The sequence below is a fragment of the Polyergus mexicanus genome, unplaced genomic scaffold, assembly GCF_030449975.1.
Source record: "Polyergus mexicanus isolate NDT 795.1 unplaced genomic scaffold, iyPolMexi1.0 SCAF_3, whole genome shotgun sequence".
NCBI lineage: Eukaryota > Metazoa > Arthropoda > Insecta > Hymenoptera > Formicidae > Polyergus > Polyergus mexicanus.
The window spans coordinates 8,665,721-8,684,397 of record NW_027223323.1 but is presented as its reverse complement, the minus strand read 5'-3'; the positions used below and the strand labels follow the sequence as shown (position 1 = coordinate 8,684,397).

Sequence of the window (18,677 nt, the reverse complement as noted above, 5' to 3'; positions counted from 1 at the left end):
AATACCACAGCAGGTCCTTGCTACCAAGGAAATCCCGGAGATCCGCCTGTCGCACGCACTGAATTCGCGAAGGTCGCGAGGACCCGGAAGTTTCCGGTGACGTGTCACGGCCGAAAAATTGTCGCGAATGTGCGCGTTACATGTGCGCTTGGATCGCGGCCGCGGACATTAATTTTACATTATATTGAGAGAAATCATCTCTGCACATCGTGGAGCTTTCAGTGACGTCAGGTGGAAGACCACAAAGGACTTTTGAAAAGATTTTCTTATCGTCGAAAGTCATCAAGTTTTAATCGACCAGCTTGACAAGTGAAGGATTGGTTATATTGATGATTATGTGACGAAATTGACATTTGATGTTGTTGATTATGGACATATGATTGAAATGTTGTATTCTGATTTGTGATATCGCTCCAACTTGTTCAAAAAAATCATTAAAAAACATCGTGAAGTTGGCCGACGGTTGGCGGAATCCTATCAATCGTCTACCTGACGAGCAACTCTCGACGCAGTAAAGATTACGAAATATGTGAAGCATTTTTGTTGACACTTTGGATCATGGATTGATCTGCAGATTCCACGACGAAAACATCAAAAAACCGGGAATGATAGATATTGAAAGACAGTAAATAATCTCGGATTCTGGTCGAAGATTATATAGACTATTTTCTAAGATTAAGTTCTCTTAAAAGATCAATGATCGAGATGAATTTGTGCCATAATCGAAAAGATCTAGAATGGCAGATGTAAAAGTCCGTTCGAAACAGAGAGATATAAATTTTTATAAACCAGTTGATCATTATAAACTAGTGATTTATAGACAGTGATGATCCATGGACTGTATCGTTCGGTAGTGATCGTGCTCCAGAAGGTCTAGAATGGAAGATGTAAACACGCGTTGAGATCAAAAACACTTAACGACTCTAGGCGTCAGATCTTGCAATCCCTCGCCTCCCTTTCTCAAACACATGATTCCGAAGCGTTAGTGATCGAAAGTGATCTCTTCCTCTCCTGGTGATCGGACCTGATCCTCGACGATTGATGCGAGCGGATTGATCTCTCTCTCTCGAAGGAGAGACAACAACCGGCGAATTGGTACCGAAGATGGTCCTGGAGCCTGGAGGCGGTCTGTCCTTTCCGTTGCCGCCCGGCAGCGGCTCCAGCGCATCCGGTGGATCCTTGCTGGCTCCGACCAGGCTGTTTCAACGAACGACGCCGGTGTTCCCGTTCCATTTGGCAGGATGGCCGCCTCATCATCCGGTTCTGGGACAGGTGCAAAGCCAGGTACAGCAGAGCATGCAGGCCCAGCATCAAGCCGCTGCCGCAGCGGTCAGATTCCTCAGCCATCATCACCCGCATCATCCGCATCCGACGTTGAGCAATCATTCGCTGGTACCGGCGATCACCGGGCATCATCCCGCTGTACATCATCTGCATCATGCTGCTGATCACGGAGAGGAAGAGGACGAGAAGAAAGGTGAATTGATGTCTAACGATCGCGTAAGATTGAGAAGAGTTTGAAATTAACGTCAAATTTAATTTAAATTAACTTTTCTCTAAAAATGTTATTGTTAGAGCACACGCACAATCAAAGTAAAATTTATTACTCCGCTTAAAGGATTCTCTTCCTTCCTTTTTTTAGATAAGATAAATGCCTAAAAGTTGTTTTAACTTTTGCTAGGAATCTTTTCAGAATCTTATACCTTTATATTCTGCTTACTCAAGTCGTTCGAAGCAATTAAATAAGAATTACGCATTATAAAAAAAAAATGGAAATCATAATTCTTTATTTCAAAGAATTAGTAATATAGTTTATAGAGCATTTTCTCCTCTGACGCGCGTTGAAGTGCGTAGATAATGGTGGCGTTTCCGAAATAGCTTTTGAAAAACGGTCTTCAGGGAGTGGCGTAACGCGGTCAATCATAAGATCGTTCCTGACGAGCCCCTGGGATCGCTTACGACGTTAGTCCCTATCCCCCTTTTCCCGCCCCTCTCGGCGACCGTCCGTCTGAAATCCGTGTTTCGTGCGCGCGAACGTCCGCGCTGCCGAGGGTGGAAATCTGTTTTTTACGTGATCCCATTCACGTCCCTAACACTTGTTTATGCTACGAAGGGAGCGCCACTTAATTCGCCTGTCTTTGGCCTTCGATTGTTTCCGCCGCTGCGAATTTATCGCGCGCTACCGTGAATTGCTTTTTTGGAAATTGCGTCTTTCGCCAAACACCCGATAACTATCGCAAGCTATCGAATAATTAAAATAAGATTTTTAATTAACATCCTATGTCAAAGGACTGCTCGATCTTTGCATAATTAATTTTATGTATTTATATACAGAGATATATTGAAGAGAAAAAAATAGAAACATTAAAAAAAAACCATTATTATATATTGTAGAGATACATGTCAATAACTATGAAAAATTAATATTAAAATCATAAAGAGAAAATTTAAAGAAACTGAAATGGAATAAATCTTATGAAATACATAATATATCTTTCAAGATGTCAGTTGGTAATAAAAGATAGCATTGAGATGATTTTAGCTGGAATGTATTTATACAGAAATTTAATCGTGAAAAAACAAAATCATATATAAAATCGTATAAAAAAACTGCGATATAAATGATTTTTTTCAGTATCATATTTTTATTGAAACAGCTACTGAAAGAATTTATGGGTTTAAAAAAAAAAGAGATATTTAATATCTAAATAATAATATATATATATATATATATTTTTTTTTTCCATATATCCTTGTACAAATTTCTGACGAGTAAATTACAGCTTTATTCAATAGAATTAGAAAAGTTTTGCTTGTTATCGTACGAACTTGCCGGACTTCTTCTTCGGTAATCTCACGATTCTTTTTCAACGCCGCGTTGAATAACACTTGGCGATTTCTATGTCGTGGAGAAGAGCATTTCGTTCACGAACGTCGACCGAACACGCGAGCGTGCATCAAATCGACCTGCCGGTTATTTCGAAATTTATGAAAGCATCCCCCCTCCCCACCCCCTCCCTCTACTTCATTACGATAAATAGTTTTAATAGAAATGCCAGCAACGCGCGTAATTGCGAATCTATACTTTGATCGAGCGTCGTTTGCCAAACACTCTTTATAAGGTCGCATAGTAGAGTCCGATTTATTTTCGGGTTTAATATCTTTAATATCTTTTCTCGATATGCTAAGCTGAATTGATTTGCTATTTCTTTATTATGGAAAATATCATCGGTGCTAAAGTTCGAACAAATCGTATCATATTCGTTTGTAGATAAGGGGAATTAATTAATTCAAAGTCTACGATAAAGTTTTTATATGTAAGATACGCTAAACTATTCAGCAGAAATTATTCTCTTCAACTAAATCAGTGAAAATGATGGAAACAGTGATTAAAAGAGTGACAGAAAATTTCACTGAAGTGAATATTTTATTATCTTGAATTCAATTTTTTTCAATGATTTCATTAATTTGCAACGATCTGCTTATAATCGAGACCATCAGCTGATTTATTCGCTGCTTTTTAATAATAATATATTGACCTTATTTGAATTAAAATACAGATATTTTGCCGCACCTGATTATACAAAAGAATTCTATAATGTTTAATAAATATTATCTATTGTTTGGGTCGTATATATATAAACACTCCCTTAAATTATCTATTATAATCTAAAGCCGTTTCAGTGTTCAAGTGCTATGAGTTTTCGATTAAAATCTCTAAAATCTTTATAGTCTCATTATCAAACGCAACTCTTAAAAACTTTAGATTCTATCGTTTTAAAATATTTGTTTATTGAAAAGCCTAGAAAGTCGTTTCAATAAGAATTACAAATATCGACATGAGTGCAATGAGCGAGACCGCGTCGCGTTTTCCGCAGTCGCGCGCGCATTGTATTCTCTCTCTCTCTCCGCCAGGTTAACATTTAATTACACCGATTCTTAATTAAACGTTTACGGCGCGCTGAGATTTTATTCCCCCGGATCGATGCGTCGTTCGGCGCGAATCGCAATCTCTCCCCTCTTCTCTCTTCCTCCCCCTCTCCTCATTTTGCTTCGCGAAACTCTCGTTTACATAATTAGCTCGGCGGTGAACTACTCGCGTGCGCGTGCCTTTACGCGATCGTTAAACTTATTTAGCGTTAGCGCGATCGTTAAGCCAGGCGCTTAGCGTTGCCGCGAAATTGCGTCCCGTCGGCGGCGGCTCTCAAGCTCCGACAATGCCGTGTCGCGCAATCTCGTCGTCACGAATTAAGATCTACACGAAGAACCGGCTGGATCGTCGGAATTGAGACGTGTCCGCTTCTCGCGTTAACCCGATCGGGATATACGGGTACGGGATACGAGACGCGTCCGGTTCCGCTCGATGGATCGCCTTTTCGTCTCGTTTATAATTGTTCGATCGATTCGCCTCATCGATCGCCATTCGAGAAAATATGTTAGGCGCGAGTCGCTTTTGGCGCGGATCGAAAACGCGGTGTAAAATATTTAGCGATTTGTAATGAACGAGAAAACGAGGAGAGAAGCATCCCATTTAATAATCTACGATGCAATTGTGGGATTAAAATAGACTAGGGTAATAATAATAGAATATGAATCTTTACTTGATGATCTTTCGGAGAATATTATTTAAGCCATGAACAATAACTTTCGTATCGCACCTAATATTTGAGAGATACGAATCTGCGGAAAGACGTTTTGTTGTAGCATGCATCGCGCATAGATCATATCGTATAAGGTGTAACTAAAATAGATGGCCGTGTTTTACGGCACCGCGTTGGGTATAAAGCGAGGAGAAAAAGATATAAACATAAACATTAATCGTATGGATAGTTTCTTGATTATGATCTCTCAAAGCATGAAGTATTTATGAATCGTAACTCGCGCATTACGCCAATGATATTAGTTTTGAAACGATTGGATTTTAATTGCCACTTAAGCGTTGTACGCTATACACGCCGCGATACGTCATGACAGGTGTTGGAATTGTTCATTACGCACGTCTCTCGTCAAAATAGCGTGTCCTTAAAATATATCTTCTTCGTGGGCTGATAGAATTCTCGGATAAGAGATGAGATTGAATTAACACCTCGCAAGATTAAATTGTTGCAGTTAGTATAGAAATTTCATATTCATCATTTTCGCTCAATAATAAATATTTATGTACGTTATTATTGGGGCGCTTTTTTTTTCTTTTTTTTTTCTATTGGACTGATAGAAAACTTTTGTCCCTTCCGGAAAAAAATAATTATTTAAAAATAAAATACTACATTATATTCTTTCGCCTATTCGAAAATTGTTAGCTACACCCTTGATTACAGCGAATAAAATAACAGTGGCCATCTCGGAAAGAAACGCGATGTATTTGAAGGGATACCGAAGAGGGATACAGGTGAGACGAAATGAGCCAGGTTTCTTTAGTAAGCGATCGCGTTATCGTGACATCCTGTCATTATTTTATGATTAGACCGAAGGAGGAGGCATTAGGGCAGTTGACAAAAAAGGGCGAAGAGGAAGAGAGAGAGAGAGAGAGAGACAGAAGAGGAAAGGAAAACATTCATTTGGGAAAATGTGATAGACCAGAAACTCGAAACAAAGCGAAAGTCGAAACATATCTCTCACACTTCATCGAGCGTTGAAAGGCAACGGTATGCGTTATTTTTTGCAGATCAATTATCCGTAATTAGCCACTGCGCATTGTCGAACGTTTTATGGGTCGAAAATTAGTTAAGATGAAATCGAAACATTCCTAATTCGTCTTACAATTTTCGTTCCAGCATCCTGCGCAGATGCAGAGAAAGTTTAATTGGCCGAGAAACGGGGAAACGTTTAAGAGTGCCGCTTTAGCGCAAATGCATCTGGATTTATCGCGATTATTATTATTTTCTCGGTGTCTTTCTCTCTTCCTTTCTGAAATATTTGCGCGAGATTGCAATTATTGCTGAGAAACTCGAATGCGAATTTTAATATTAATCCTTGGCGAGACGTTGATCATAATATCGTTTATTTATCATAATAAAGGGAGGAATACTCGACTCGATTTAAAACGAATACACGTGCAATTTTTTTAAGAACACCAAACACGCGACGAATACGTTGCCACGTTCATCGTCTGCATTCGAATGCAGCGACGGCTAATTATAGACATGTTTGTCTATTGAAAAATAATATTGCCTTTTCAACACTTGCATTGAATGTAAATCGCTTAAATTATGGCGCGAAAACAATATCGATGTTGCAGTACCGTGATAAAGACGGGTAATTTTATACGAGGTACCGGCATATGAATTAGAAAAATGATTAAAAAAGATTCTTGCCTATCGAGAATTACGTGCGTTAACGTCGTTTATACATGACTACGCTACACGAAGACGTTGCAATTATTGTTGCAGTTATGATGCAATCTTATTAATTTAATTAAACGCGCAATTGCTTACACAAGCAATGTTAATTGTCGATTATACCACGGGGGACGATACTACGTGATATCGCGGTGCTCGCACAAGCGCAGATTACGATTCATCCACTATTCCATCTATGAATATTTGTCATTGTCATTATTGTCAGCTTCGTGCAACGCAATCGCGCCGTTACGCGGATTCGCCTGATCGCAATAATAAATTTAATCGATGCGTAAAATCGCGTTGGCTCGCATCGCGTGTTTATTAACGCGATAATTCGACGTCGCGGGTTACGCGCCACCATCGCTGTCCCTCTCCCTCTTCTCCTCCTCCTCCTTCTTTTACGCTTGAAATCATCGCCGCTTTCGGATAAGTGCAAATTGCGAGCAATCTGAAAGATTTTGCCGGGGTGACGAACACACGTCATTAACGAAGCCATTCATTAATCGCGATAATAGTCGGCTTCGCGTGAAACGACATCCGAGTATCATCCGCTTATAGAACTACCGACAATACTATTCAAGTATCGATAACACGTATGTTTATAATTACCGGAATACTCCATATATAATTTCATTCCGTTAACGCATGCGAATCATTTATTACCCGGTTAGGCTTCGCAAACACGAAACGCGGGTAAAACATTCACGTGAGAATTTTAATTGAGATGAAAATACTCCTAGGCTTAACACTTGTTTCTTCCCGCGATGTGAAAAGAGAATCTGCGTTATAAAAAATATTTCTTTTTTAATTTTATTTAAAAAAAAAAATCCTGAAGCTTTGTAATATTTTTCTCTCTTTACTAATAAATAGATATCGCTACGTGTAAAATACGTTTGCGAAATCGTAGAAGTATACAAACGGTTGAAAATTCTTCGAGTCCTTGGACTTGAATAAGTTGGCGGCGAAGGGCGTAAGATACGCATGCACGCGTATACGCATATGCGGGAAAGCTCGCGCGAGAGGAAAGATCACCGCGGAAAGAAAACCTGGCAGGTAAAATGCGCGCGCGCGCGCGCGCGCTCAGAGCTCCGGGGGTAATAACTTAATTTAAACTAAACTACAATTTAATAATTCTCTCCCCGGCCGGCTCTCTCGGCCGTGGAAGATGTGCCGGCGCAACCGGCAATTTCAGAGCCGCCGTTAACTGCCGGTCGTTAGTCCCTTTTCAAAACTCCTCTCTTTCTCTCTCTCCGCAATCCCTCCGCCTGTGCACTTCTCCCTCACGCCGCCTGTCTCTCCCAGCCTCCCCCCTTTCTTCCCCACCCCCCTCCCCCTCCCCCGCTCTGCATTTCCCGCTTCGCGAACCCTCGCGCGGACCCCGAGCTACCAACGCTCGGTCACGAGCTAATTTTCGAGCGTGGCTTGCGTGTCGTGAATATCGCTACGGGCCCCCTTGCCCTTTCCCTCGTCTGACCCCCCCTTCCCCTCCCTCCCTCCCTCCCCCCCTTACCCCACCACTCCCCTTCTTCCAGAAACACTCGCGCGGCGAGACGCAAGCACGACCGACAAATTGAATCGTCGTCCTCGTCTTTCGGCCGCCGCGGGCATCTCGCCCAGATACCAGAGCTGCGCGATCCATCGATCTCCGTCGATAGATTTCACAAACTTTATATATATGTGTGTGCGTGTGTGTATTTGTTACTCGATAGGACGCACGAGTTTTCAATTTTATAATTGCCTTCACGCAAAATTCCGTTATCCCTTATTAAAAACGAGATTATTTCTGGAAAGATTAAATTTGCATAAAAAGAATAATGATTTATTATTAATTTTTTTATTTTGTTTGTAAAAATAATAGAAAGAAATCACGCGTTATGCATGGTGTTTTTTTTTCCCCCCCCTAAAGAAAAATTCCTAATTTTCCCTGTAAAAAAGATTTCTTCGACAAATAGGGACGATTGATAATTATATTATTGATAATTACGTTAATCCGATTGATATAAAGATTTGTAATTAATCATCACAGGCATTTATTAGATAATCTTGATTTTTGAATTCTTTGGTTTCGTCTACAAAGAATCACGCGACCACAAGCCACTTACGAGGGAAATGCCGTGCCTGCAATATTTCTTATCGTCAGTTTTCTTCGCGACTAGAGAAACAGAGAAAGAGAAAGAGAGAAAAGAAAAAAAAAACATTAATTAAATAGTTTGAGTTTACGATGGAGAGAGTAAAGTGAGGTAGTGGAGATGCATATAGCTGAAAGATACGGCTGACAGACTATAAATACGTCATATTTATATGCTCCGCTAATTGTCTTTGACGATAAGAATCTCCCTTTTATTACTTTCTGAGTTACTTCGCCAATTTCGCTTTCCGCCCCTCATCGGCGCGATCTCAATGTCTTGTAAATGCGATCTCTCGTCTGCAAACTTCGGCTCACACGGACGCAATTTTTCTCTTGGATATAAGAAGAGCTTTCACAAATCTTTGACACATTAATTTAAAGAAAATCAAAAAAGGAAAAAATATATATTATACTAAAAAAATGCGGTAAAACTTTAAAGTAGGATACGCGTCTCTCCGTAATACGATGAAAATTGAAGAAATTTTATTTTAAACTCTCAAAATTTTCGCTGCCGCTAAGTTTCTCATAAATTAAGACACTTGTAAGAGATTGCGCGTAATTACGAGAGAAGAGGAGCGTTTATCAGTCGGCGTGGATTTTTCATCGCGGCGACCCGACGCGATAAAAATAAATGGTACATCGGCAGACGCGGCGTTGCGTCGATGCGATATCATCAGGAATTATTTCAAATAAATTAACTCGCCCGTTATGTGTGTATGTATGCGTGCGTGTACGTCGGCCATACAATGCTCGTCGTCTCTTAGCCCGCGATCTCGTACTTCTTCGGAATTAACTCTTCCCGCGCGGCCCTTAATGTCTTGGGGAACATAAACGGTCGGATGATTTGTGAAGCGATATGCTACGGTGGAGAAACGGTAGCTAAACAGCCCGATACGCACTTAATACGAATTCGTTTACGTCATCCGCGCTTTAATGCGTTTCTCGGATAATTTGTTTTAACGCGTATGCAACTCGCTCTGTCGATACTCGGATTGTTTGTCGGGGAACTTGACCGAGACATTTTACATTGTCGCCGATTATAAACACGCCGTTTATACATGTGTAACGATCCGTGTCTTATGCTTCCAGCATCGATTGCAATTTCCGAATTTGATAGTCGACGGTATTATCTTCGAGAGTTTCCGTTCTCAATTAGGGAAACGAGCGAGGTGAGAGACGACGATGTAAGAAGAAGAAGAAGAAAAAAAAGATAGCCTTTGGCGATTTTTAAATTTATCGCGAGACGAGGCACGCCTACGTCTACAGCGGACAATATTGTACAACCGCATGGCTGCCGTTTGCGTTCGATTAATCGACGGCCCGTGATAAATCCGCCTTTTTACGAGCGGCTGCTTCCACGCGAGAATTAACATTTTCAGCAGCTCGCTACATTCTATTATTCGCTACTGGCCATTGTCATAAATTAATGGCAAAACCTCATTACGTTTCGCAAGCGAGGACGCTGAGCCTGATCGTGAATCGAAAAGATCGCGCTTCGATGCTTTCGAATGTATTGTTTCCACTGGAATCTTTTCGTAATCGCCAAATGAATTAGAAATAACATTAAACGCGACTATCTACGAATATACATATATATGATTGTCTATATTTATATTTATTTAAAAAAAATTAATTCAGCTTATTTATAAGAGACGTATTATAAGAATTAATTATGAGAAGATTCTATAATATTTTACAGACTTTATAAAATGTATGTAAGATGAGTTTTGTCACTAGCGAGACTGATAATGAACGGTGCCGATTGGTCATTTAAAACAATCGACTCGCACCGACTCGAGATCTCACGCGACGACGAGGATATAATATCGCCCGGGGAAATGACACGCCATGGGGGGGGGTAACAATCCGTGGTTAGTAGTTAGGGTGGTGTAAGCCAACGCCAGGCCCGGCACGCAATTTCTCCTCTTTAAGCCGAACGCAATCGGCCGCACCACGAGAACGCGAAATTATTATCGTTCAATATTGGCCTTTTCCTACCTTTCCTATTATGTTAATAATTGGGATAGGTTGCACCGCTCGCATCAACAATTTGTCATTTGTATATATATAGTTGGATCTTAATTAAATATTAAATAAACAAAGCATTTTGCTTTCTACAATTTCTTCGATTATCTTGCTGCGGTTAATTATTATTTAACTGCTAGTTTCGTAACATAAGTAATTCAAGATAAGATAACATGGCGTCTACTGCTCGAAAAACATGAAAACTTGGAATTCTTCGGGAATTTTTTTGTACCTGAAGAAATCAAGGAATTCCCATGGAATTTTATTGGGGCTTGAGAATTTTTACAAAAAATTTCTTTTTTTAATAATTTTGCTCTTATACCGTAAGCAATTTGCAATCCACCAAGAAGCCAAGTTATAAATTATGTGTTTAAAATATATTATAAATATATATTCATCTCTTTTATAGATTCAATTTAGTCTTAACAAAATATTTAATATGCGATATATATTCCTTACTTTAATTTTTAGTGGCAAAAAATGAAAATGTTATCCAAGTTAAAAATTTTTATCTTAACGAAAACTATTCAGTTTTTTTTTTCCCCCCAGTATATTTGTAAAACTAGCATTTTAAACTTAAGTGGCTTTGTGTTTTTCCTTCATATGAGTGAAAAGCATTACAAAACACATACAATTAAAAAAAAGAAAAAAAAACGTATTTTATGAAATTGCGCAAAAAGAACCATTAAAAAGTATTCTCTTTATTTGGAATTTTGAACAAAATTATCTGGAAGATCGGGAAATTTTTTTAACAAGATTTAAGTAGATACCCTGGATAAAAATTGAAGCGGCTGATGAAAAGTTTGTTAAGAGAGATCGGTTTCATATTCTGAAAAATATATACGACAGTTATTTTCTGTGAATAAACATTCAACTCTTTGCGCGTAACTCTGAAGCACGATCTAAGGCAATTTCAGTTTTGAAAAGGATCATCAGGCAGACAGACAGATCGTACCTTTATTTTTTTCCATGCCGCGGAGTGTAATCTTTCTAATTGACACGTTAAATAAACACGATGGCTAATTAGTTGGCCCAAATAAAAAAAGATGTCGGCTGCGAAATAAACACATAAACTCGCAATTACCTCTCGCGTCCCAGAAACAAGTTCAGGACTCGTGGACGCGCGTGGGATTTAAATGCGGGTATTTATTACCAGCTGGTTAAATTCCCAGTATTTACCGGGAATTAAGAGATACGCGCGCGCGAGCCACCACGGCCATATATTTCCCGGCTTGTCGCCGCGCGTATGTACGCCACGCGTATTTCGATTGTACCCTTCCGTTAGCCCTTTGCCATCCCGAGTTCCTTTTCCCGACACTTTGACAAAATTTCGTTGAATGGAACGGTTAGGCCGTGAATCAAATTTATCATTATAATTATGAATTGATTAAAAATTAATGAAGGTAGTCTTTTTAGGACTTTACATAAGAAAAATTTTTTTTTAAATTGTTTTTTCTAAGATAAAATTACATTAATAATAAATTTAATAACAATCGGTTTCGAGCAGAATGTTTCACAAATTGAGTTACCAATTGGAACTTTGCGTCGAGACGTGATTCTCGAATGATTAATGAATAGCGTCGATGAACTTTACGTATTCAGGATAATAATAATAATAATAAAAAAAAAAATAAAAAAAAAAGGACTTTTGCCATGAGTGTGCAATGTTGTTGAAACAGTTTCGGTCGCGCGTAAAAGAAGTCCGTGACGAAGCTGAATGGCCTCGGCGTTGCAAAAACGTATCGCGTTTATAAGAATCGATGCGTCAAATCGATCGAGGTTCTCCGAGGTCTACGTCTGCTACGTCCCTAGATCGTCCCTTTCCCGTCGAGGTACCGTCAGCCACTTGATGCCGGTTATACGCGACCGAGGATCGTACACGCGAAGGTATTAATATATAATTAACCGGCTTGGTTGTAGATCCTATCTCAGAAAAGCCTCCTTATCGGCCGGCCGATACGCGCCGGCTACCCATATTATGCGAGGATCTCCTCTATCTCTAGCTCGTTCGACTGCCTTCCCTCCACTCTTTCACCGAAGCCATCTCCTCGTCCTTTTTCTTCTTCATTGATGATCCATGAATCTTCTCGAATATCGCGGATTCGTCGACCGAATTTTTAAGGAGTCACGATAGAATGTGAATACTCGAGAAGGATCCCGAAAAAATGGTTCGATAATACACGTCGAGCATAATTATTTCGGACGCTAAATCTGATCGTTGACACGCGTAAAAAAAAAAAAAGAGAGAGAGAGAGAGATTTTATTAGATATCATTCACGTCCATTGATCTATTTCTGTGTATATTATACTTGTGATCACGCGTTATTTGACAGCCGCTGGATTCTTCTTACAGCTCATCGAGCAATTCTTTACGGATTCATTCGTTCCGGTTCTTGTCTTAATTAGATCCTCGCTTTCGAGCGTCATCGCGTAATCAGCAGGATCATATAACTTATAAAAGAGATTTTAATATCTCAGACTTATGCCTTAACATTATTACGCGCGTAATCGTGTTATAATGAAGCGAAGAATTCACGCGGCTTAAGATAAAGAGATAAGCGGCTTTCTATAAATGTTTGTTTAAAAAATCGAAATATGAAAATTACAAAATAGACGTGATTCAGTGTTTTGATTTAATGAAAGAAAAATATAGAATCTCCGTATTATTAGAATTAAAAAGTCAAAAAGTTAACAAATTATTTAAAGATGAAGAAATTTGTCTTAATCCATCTCGCTCGCCGACGAATGCCAATTCCACGAATTCCGCAGGGCTTTCGAAGAATTTGAATAAAATCTCAGGTCATTTCTCAAAACTAAAGTCCCAAGAGAAACCGTCGAATCACGAAGTCTATTAGCGTGCGGAAACGGGTTTCTTAATTTGACAAACGCGCAATTATATCAACCAGTTATAATTTCGTCTCTAATTAATTCAGTCCGCACCGGTCGCACGTTGCGGAATCGCCGCGACAAACCTCTCGTGGATACAAAGGAGCTTTAATATTTCTAGCTAATATAAATATATAATCTCTCCGAGCTAATATAAATATAATTGCAGCGTCTCTGTTAATAAACCGAACGCTCCGCGTTCGTTAAATCATATCTTCTTGAATTCACAAACGACTCCGTTTTCGTTATAATAAGGACACGTGAGGCGCTTGAGTATTATAATTCCTCGGAGCAATAATTCTTAATGGCGTGGCTTTATAAATGTAACTCTGTAAAAATAAAATTTATAGGATTTTTTTTTTTGAAAAATGTAAAATGAGCTGCCATAAATATTTTTGTCATTATATGCATTTCTTTTTTGTTTATTGATAAAATAATGAATTAAATGCAATAAACTCCTATATAACGCGGTAAAGGAAAAAGTTGCAATAAATTTCATATAAATCATCTTTATACAATATAACGCGGTCGATAAATTTCAAATTTTTAATTTTTATATTTAATTTTACTTTGATTACTTGGTCGGATTACGTAATTGAAAAAATTGTGTTACATCTTTGTTGGTTTTGTTTTAAAATAAAATAAAAAGATTCTTATTATTATTAAACGTTAATTTTTTTCGAACTTTTGTATAAACCATGAGTATCGTGCCGTTATACAAGGATGTACTGTATGTACTTTTCATAAAAATACTAAAACATGTATTTTAAGAATCCAAGTGATCCAACTGTCGAATAAGTAAAAAAATGTTCCTTTTTCTCTAGCAACAGAGACGCTTTAAATTCACTATTTATCGTATTCACTTTTTTTTCTTTTTTTTTCCCCCCCCATCTTTTCCCCTTCGTCATTTCCACAAAACAATAATCGTTAAACACAATAACCGCTCGTTTCCAACCCCTTGTTCCGTGGAACTCTGCGGATCTTCGTTTCGCACCTCGCGAATCAGGTATGACGATAGGAGTCGTTCTCGGAGCAAGAGTCGAGACCTCCTTTCCCTGCTCTCGGTCAGGCGGTTGGGGGAAGAGGGTGCTCGGAGGGGAATGTAACCGGGCGTCGGGAGGATTGATGGCGTCTAGATGCAAATGCAGTCAGTCTGGCACGCAAGCAACGTATCCACCTACCGACGCCTTATGCCAGTTAACGCCTTACAGCTTAATAATCTTGTTTTCTTTCCCTTTCTTTCTCTCTATCTCTCTATCTCTGTTTCTCTTTTTCTCTTTTTTCGCCCATCTGTGTCCTTTATCACACAGTCTCTCTCTCTCTCTGGCGCTCGCGCGCGTCAAACTAAATTACTTTATTAACCCCCTTTTCCCGGGATCACTCTTCCAACCTTCCCGATCTCTCAGAGGATTAAAACGACCGATCGGTTCCTGATGCAGAAGCGATCCTGCAGTTCGTTAAACATCAGTGTCGTTAAATTTATATTAACGTTTGACGAGGTAGCAAACGTCCATTTAACAAATAATTGATAATGTCAATAGATTCAGTATCGAATAGAAAATTATGTGTGAATAGAATTTAATATTTATTAATTTAATTAATTATGTGTGAATAGAATTTAATATTTACATGTGCACTCGGTTAACATCTCTCTCAAAAGAGATATTGCATCCCGCATTTTTTAAAGGACATAGAATTATAAATAAAAAAGCTATTAAAATATGTGCGCGAGCGAGATAGATTAATCAAAGATTACATTTGATTGAGGTGAAACAAAGTAAAAGCAGTCTTATAAATCAATATAATAATAAATTGCAAAGTTTATTTAATATATTTGACATTTAGCCTTTATTAAAAAGTTTAACGAAGGTTCCATTAGATTCTTAAAAACTAGAGAATTAGAACAGGAGCGATATAATCGCAGGCGCAAATGGTCGAGCGTTTAGTATCACCTCCGCGGCATTCCAGTACCTAGTAAGGTTTAATCAACCCTTAAAGGGGTGAGACGCGTAATTCGGAACTGAGACCCGAAATGGTGGGTAGCGCGTCGCCGGCTTACCTGGAAACTGGTGTTGCTTGCCAGGTAGGAGGCGACGGCGGTCTCCTGGGTGCCAGGATGTCGTTCCTAACGCTAATGACGTCGTTGGCTCTCGCTTAACAAGAGACTACCCTCTAAATGGGGGCTTGCGTCCTGGAAGCGGTCCGGCGGCGCTCGCCAAGCCGGTGATTACGAAACTCACGGATTCACTTCTGAATTGCATTCGTCGTGCAAATGCTATGCACTTTGTGCCCGAGTTTCGTAGCTTGCCCGTCGCCATAAGGCGATAAGTGACGACGTATCATACGAAATACGTATTATTAACTAACGATCTGATTATTGACTGTCAAAAATGACGGAAATGTATAAACAATATTCGAAAATATTTATTCTAGCTATCGGCGCGCGATATTATAATAGACAGATAAAAAAATAATTATATAGTTACCGTCTCTTATAAATTTTTTCTAATTTTTTCTAAATATGGATTGATACGCCCGCGCTTTTGAAATACAATAGATGTGCGAAAGACTGATTTTTCTGCCGCAAGTTTTCAACGCAACGCATGCGAATCGTCGTGTATTCGAGCCGCGACAAGGTCACGATGGCACGTTAATATACAGAAGTGTTTCCCGGGACAACCCAGGTGTAATTTCAATTTAATTGCACGTTATTTCGGCCGTGCATACACGTATACGTGTAAAGCGAAACGAGACGAAGCCTTATTAAAGCGCCTTCGGGCTTGCCATGTTGACGAGCTGGCTCGTTTCACCTCGCCTGGCTTGCCGAGGATCGTGAAAGACCGCGGAGGAGGATACTCGGGTGCCCTTCCTCGGGAAATTATCCTGCGGACCTCAATTTTCTCACGGTGGTACATCGGCGAATTCTTTGACATTTGAATTCCGTTCATCGTTGTTCGATTTCAAACAAATCGAAAAACACGTTCCTGAAGTTTATTTTTTCCGAATGTTACGGAATATCGAGCGTGTACAATATATCTATGATCAATAGCGAACGATTGAAATTTATCGGATGATTTTTCAGTAATAAATATTATAATAAAATATGTATATGCGATGCAAAATATGTATACGCGACAAATTTTTTTAATGGAGAAGAGTGATTAAAGCGAGAGCGGAGGCTCACAGTCCATAATTTGTTAAGTTTATCTTACGAAGAAAAATGAAAAGGTATCTTATACAAATAAGATGGACTGCATTAATTATCAATTGGTCCTCTCTTAATCGTTCGATCGTTATTGCAATCGAGAACTCTTCCAAAAAAAGATTATCTCCTTGCGTCCGGTGAAGAACCAGTTTCGCTAATATCTACATACCGTCTTTCTTCCTCTCTTTTCTCTCTCTCTTTCTCTCTCTCTTTTATCGTCACATTTCCATCGCTCGTTTTCCCAGCGAATAAGACGCGCGCGTAAAAGAGAGTTGCCATGAAGGGTCGCGTGCATCATTAGAGGCCAGTAACGTATCATCATGCGATTACACCGCGCTAAAAACGTGCCACGTCAACGCGTATTAAACGCATCACAGCCGTGAGCGATCGCGCACACCTACGTGGAATCTGTCTATGAAAACGACTCGTCGGTCGGTAATTGATTGCGGAGCTCCGGTTCAGAATTTCGCGCAAAATCTTAGCCGACCACGCCGGATGACGATGCTCTTCGTCATTGATCGTATATACGCACTTGCGGCATCCCTCGGGAGAATGGAAATTTTTCAATCGTCTTCCACGCGAGACGTTTATTAAGCGTCGTTAGTGGACGGACACATTTCTCGAAAATAAAATAACATTTTCTGATTTTAAATATTTAAAGTTTAAAATTATATATTTATTTTTATATAATAGGAAATAATGACATAAATTCGATAAAAATAAAACGAAATATTGAAATATGAACATAATTGAAAACGATCGAATGCTTCTTCTCCATTTTAAACATTCGCAAAATTTAATATGTTAATTGCGCTTTAAAATAAATAGCATTTGAAAAAAACTTGTTATGTGTTTAGGATGATCGAGTATTTTAATGTGAAATATTATGTCGTATGTATAATCTGATAGCGTAATCGTAAAATGTGTATATCCAAGAGAAGAATAAGTTTGGGAAATATCTGTTTACATAATATATGCAAGTATGTATTAGTTTGATTGACGATGTGTCAGTAGTTAAATGTTGAAAAAATGATTCTCTAGTACGCGTTTTAATTTGAATCATCGGCTTAATTACAAGCGACATAAATCGCTAATGCTGTAAGTCATTAAATGCCTTATTAGTTTTTCCGACGGATATTAAAGATAGATATTTTTTTGATAAATATTTTATTTTAATTTCATGATCGCGACACTGAAAGTAAAAGAACAGATAGACCGCGGCGCAATCAGAGTGGAACGCCCGAGAAAACGGCCGCTAATTGGATCATTATCATTGGAATCGCGGACAAGAATCATGTTTGAGGAAGTGTACGTCATTTGCGAAATGGCAATCCGTGACCGAACTCGTGATTATCGTATTTATTGGTATTTGATAATGAGAGACCATCGCGACATGTGAAAAGTATCGAGTATGTTAGGATAAATGGATACTTACATAGTGGGATCATCTTTTCATTAAACGTTAATAACGAACACGCATGATCTTTATTATCTTGATCTGACATTTTCAAGCAGAAATGCAATTGAGAATTTTAATATAACAGAGATAAAAGTCACTCTTTTTTAAACGTAAAACATTAATTTTCTTTTTAATATCAAGTCAAAATATATATGAGAAAATTAGATTTGCATTCTCTGAATTGGATTCTTTAATTGTACAACTTGCAGTGACAATTGATTGGTAGTGGATTTGAACAAATAAATTTCAAGGAATATTACGAATTACGATAAAAGTTAAAATTGAAAGAATCATTTCTGAGAAAGATAAAAGATTCATACGAGGTCAGATATCTGATCTAAATTGCGAATATGATAGTCATTTCTGTGAAAATAGAGAAAAACACGGTGATACAATGCATGAAATCTTTTTATCGTTATTCAATATGTGTAACGATCCGTAAAGAGGTATTTAAGATTATTCTATTCATACACAAGTAATGTTTTTATAAAATAACATAAAAAAATTTGAATAAAAACCTCGCAGGAAATAAATTCTTCCTTTTTAACTTATTTCAATTGATTTTTAAAATAGATTCAAATTGAAACTTATTCTCTCGTTATGATACATATATAATATTAAAAATTAAAATAT

General features: G+C 38.5%; 1 protein-coding gene across 1 annotated transcript in view; it reads left to right on the top strand.

The window, feature by feature from the left end:
• The window catches only part of LOC138931781 (homeobox protein unc-4), a 28,816-nt gene continuing 10,139 nt past the window's right edge, over positions 1 to 18,677 (top strand). Inside the window, exon 1 of the mRNA XM_070292889.1 lies at positions 1 to 1,477. Coding sequence (XP_070148990.1) covers positions 1,105 to 1,477 — 373 coding nt within the window. The 5' untranslated portion in view covers positions 1 to 1,104. The remainder of the gene's footprint in view (positions 1,478 to 18,677) is intronic.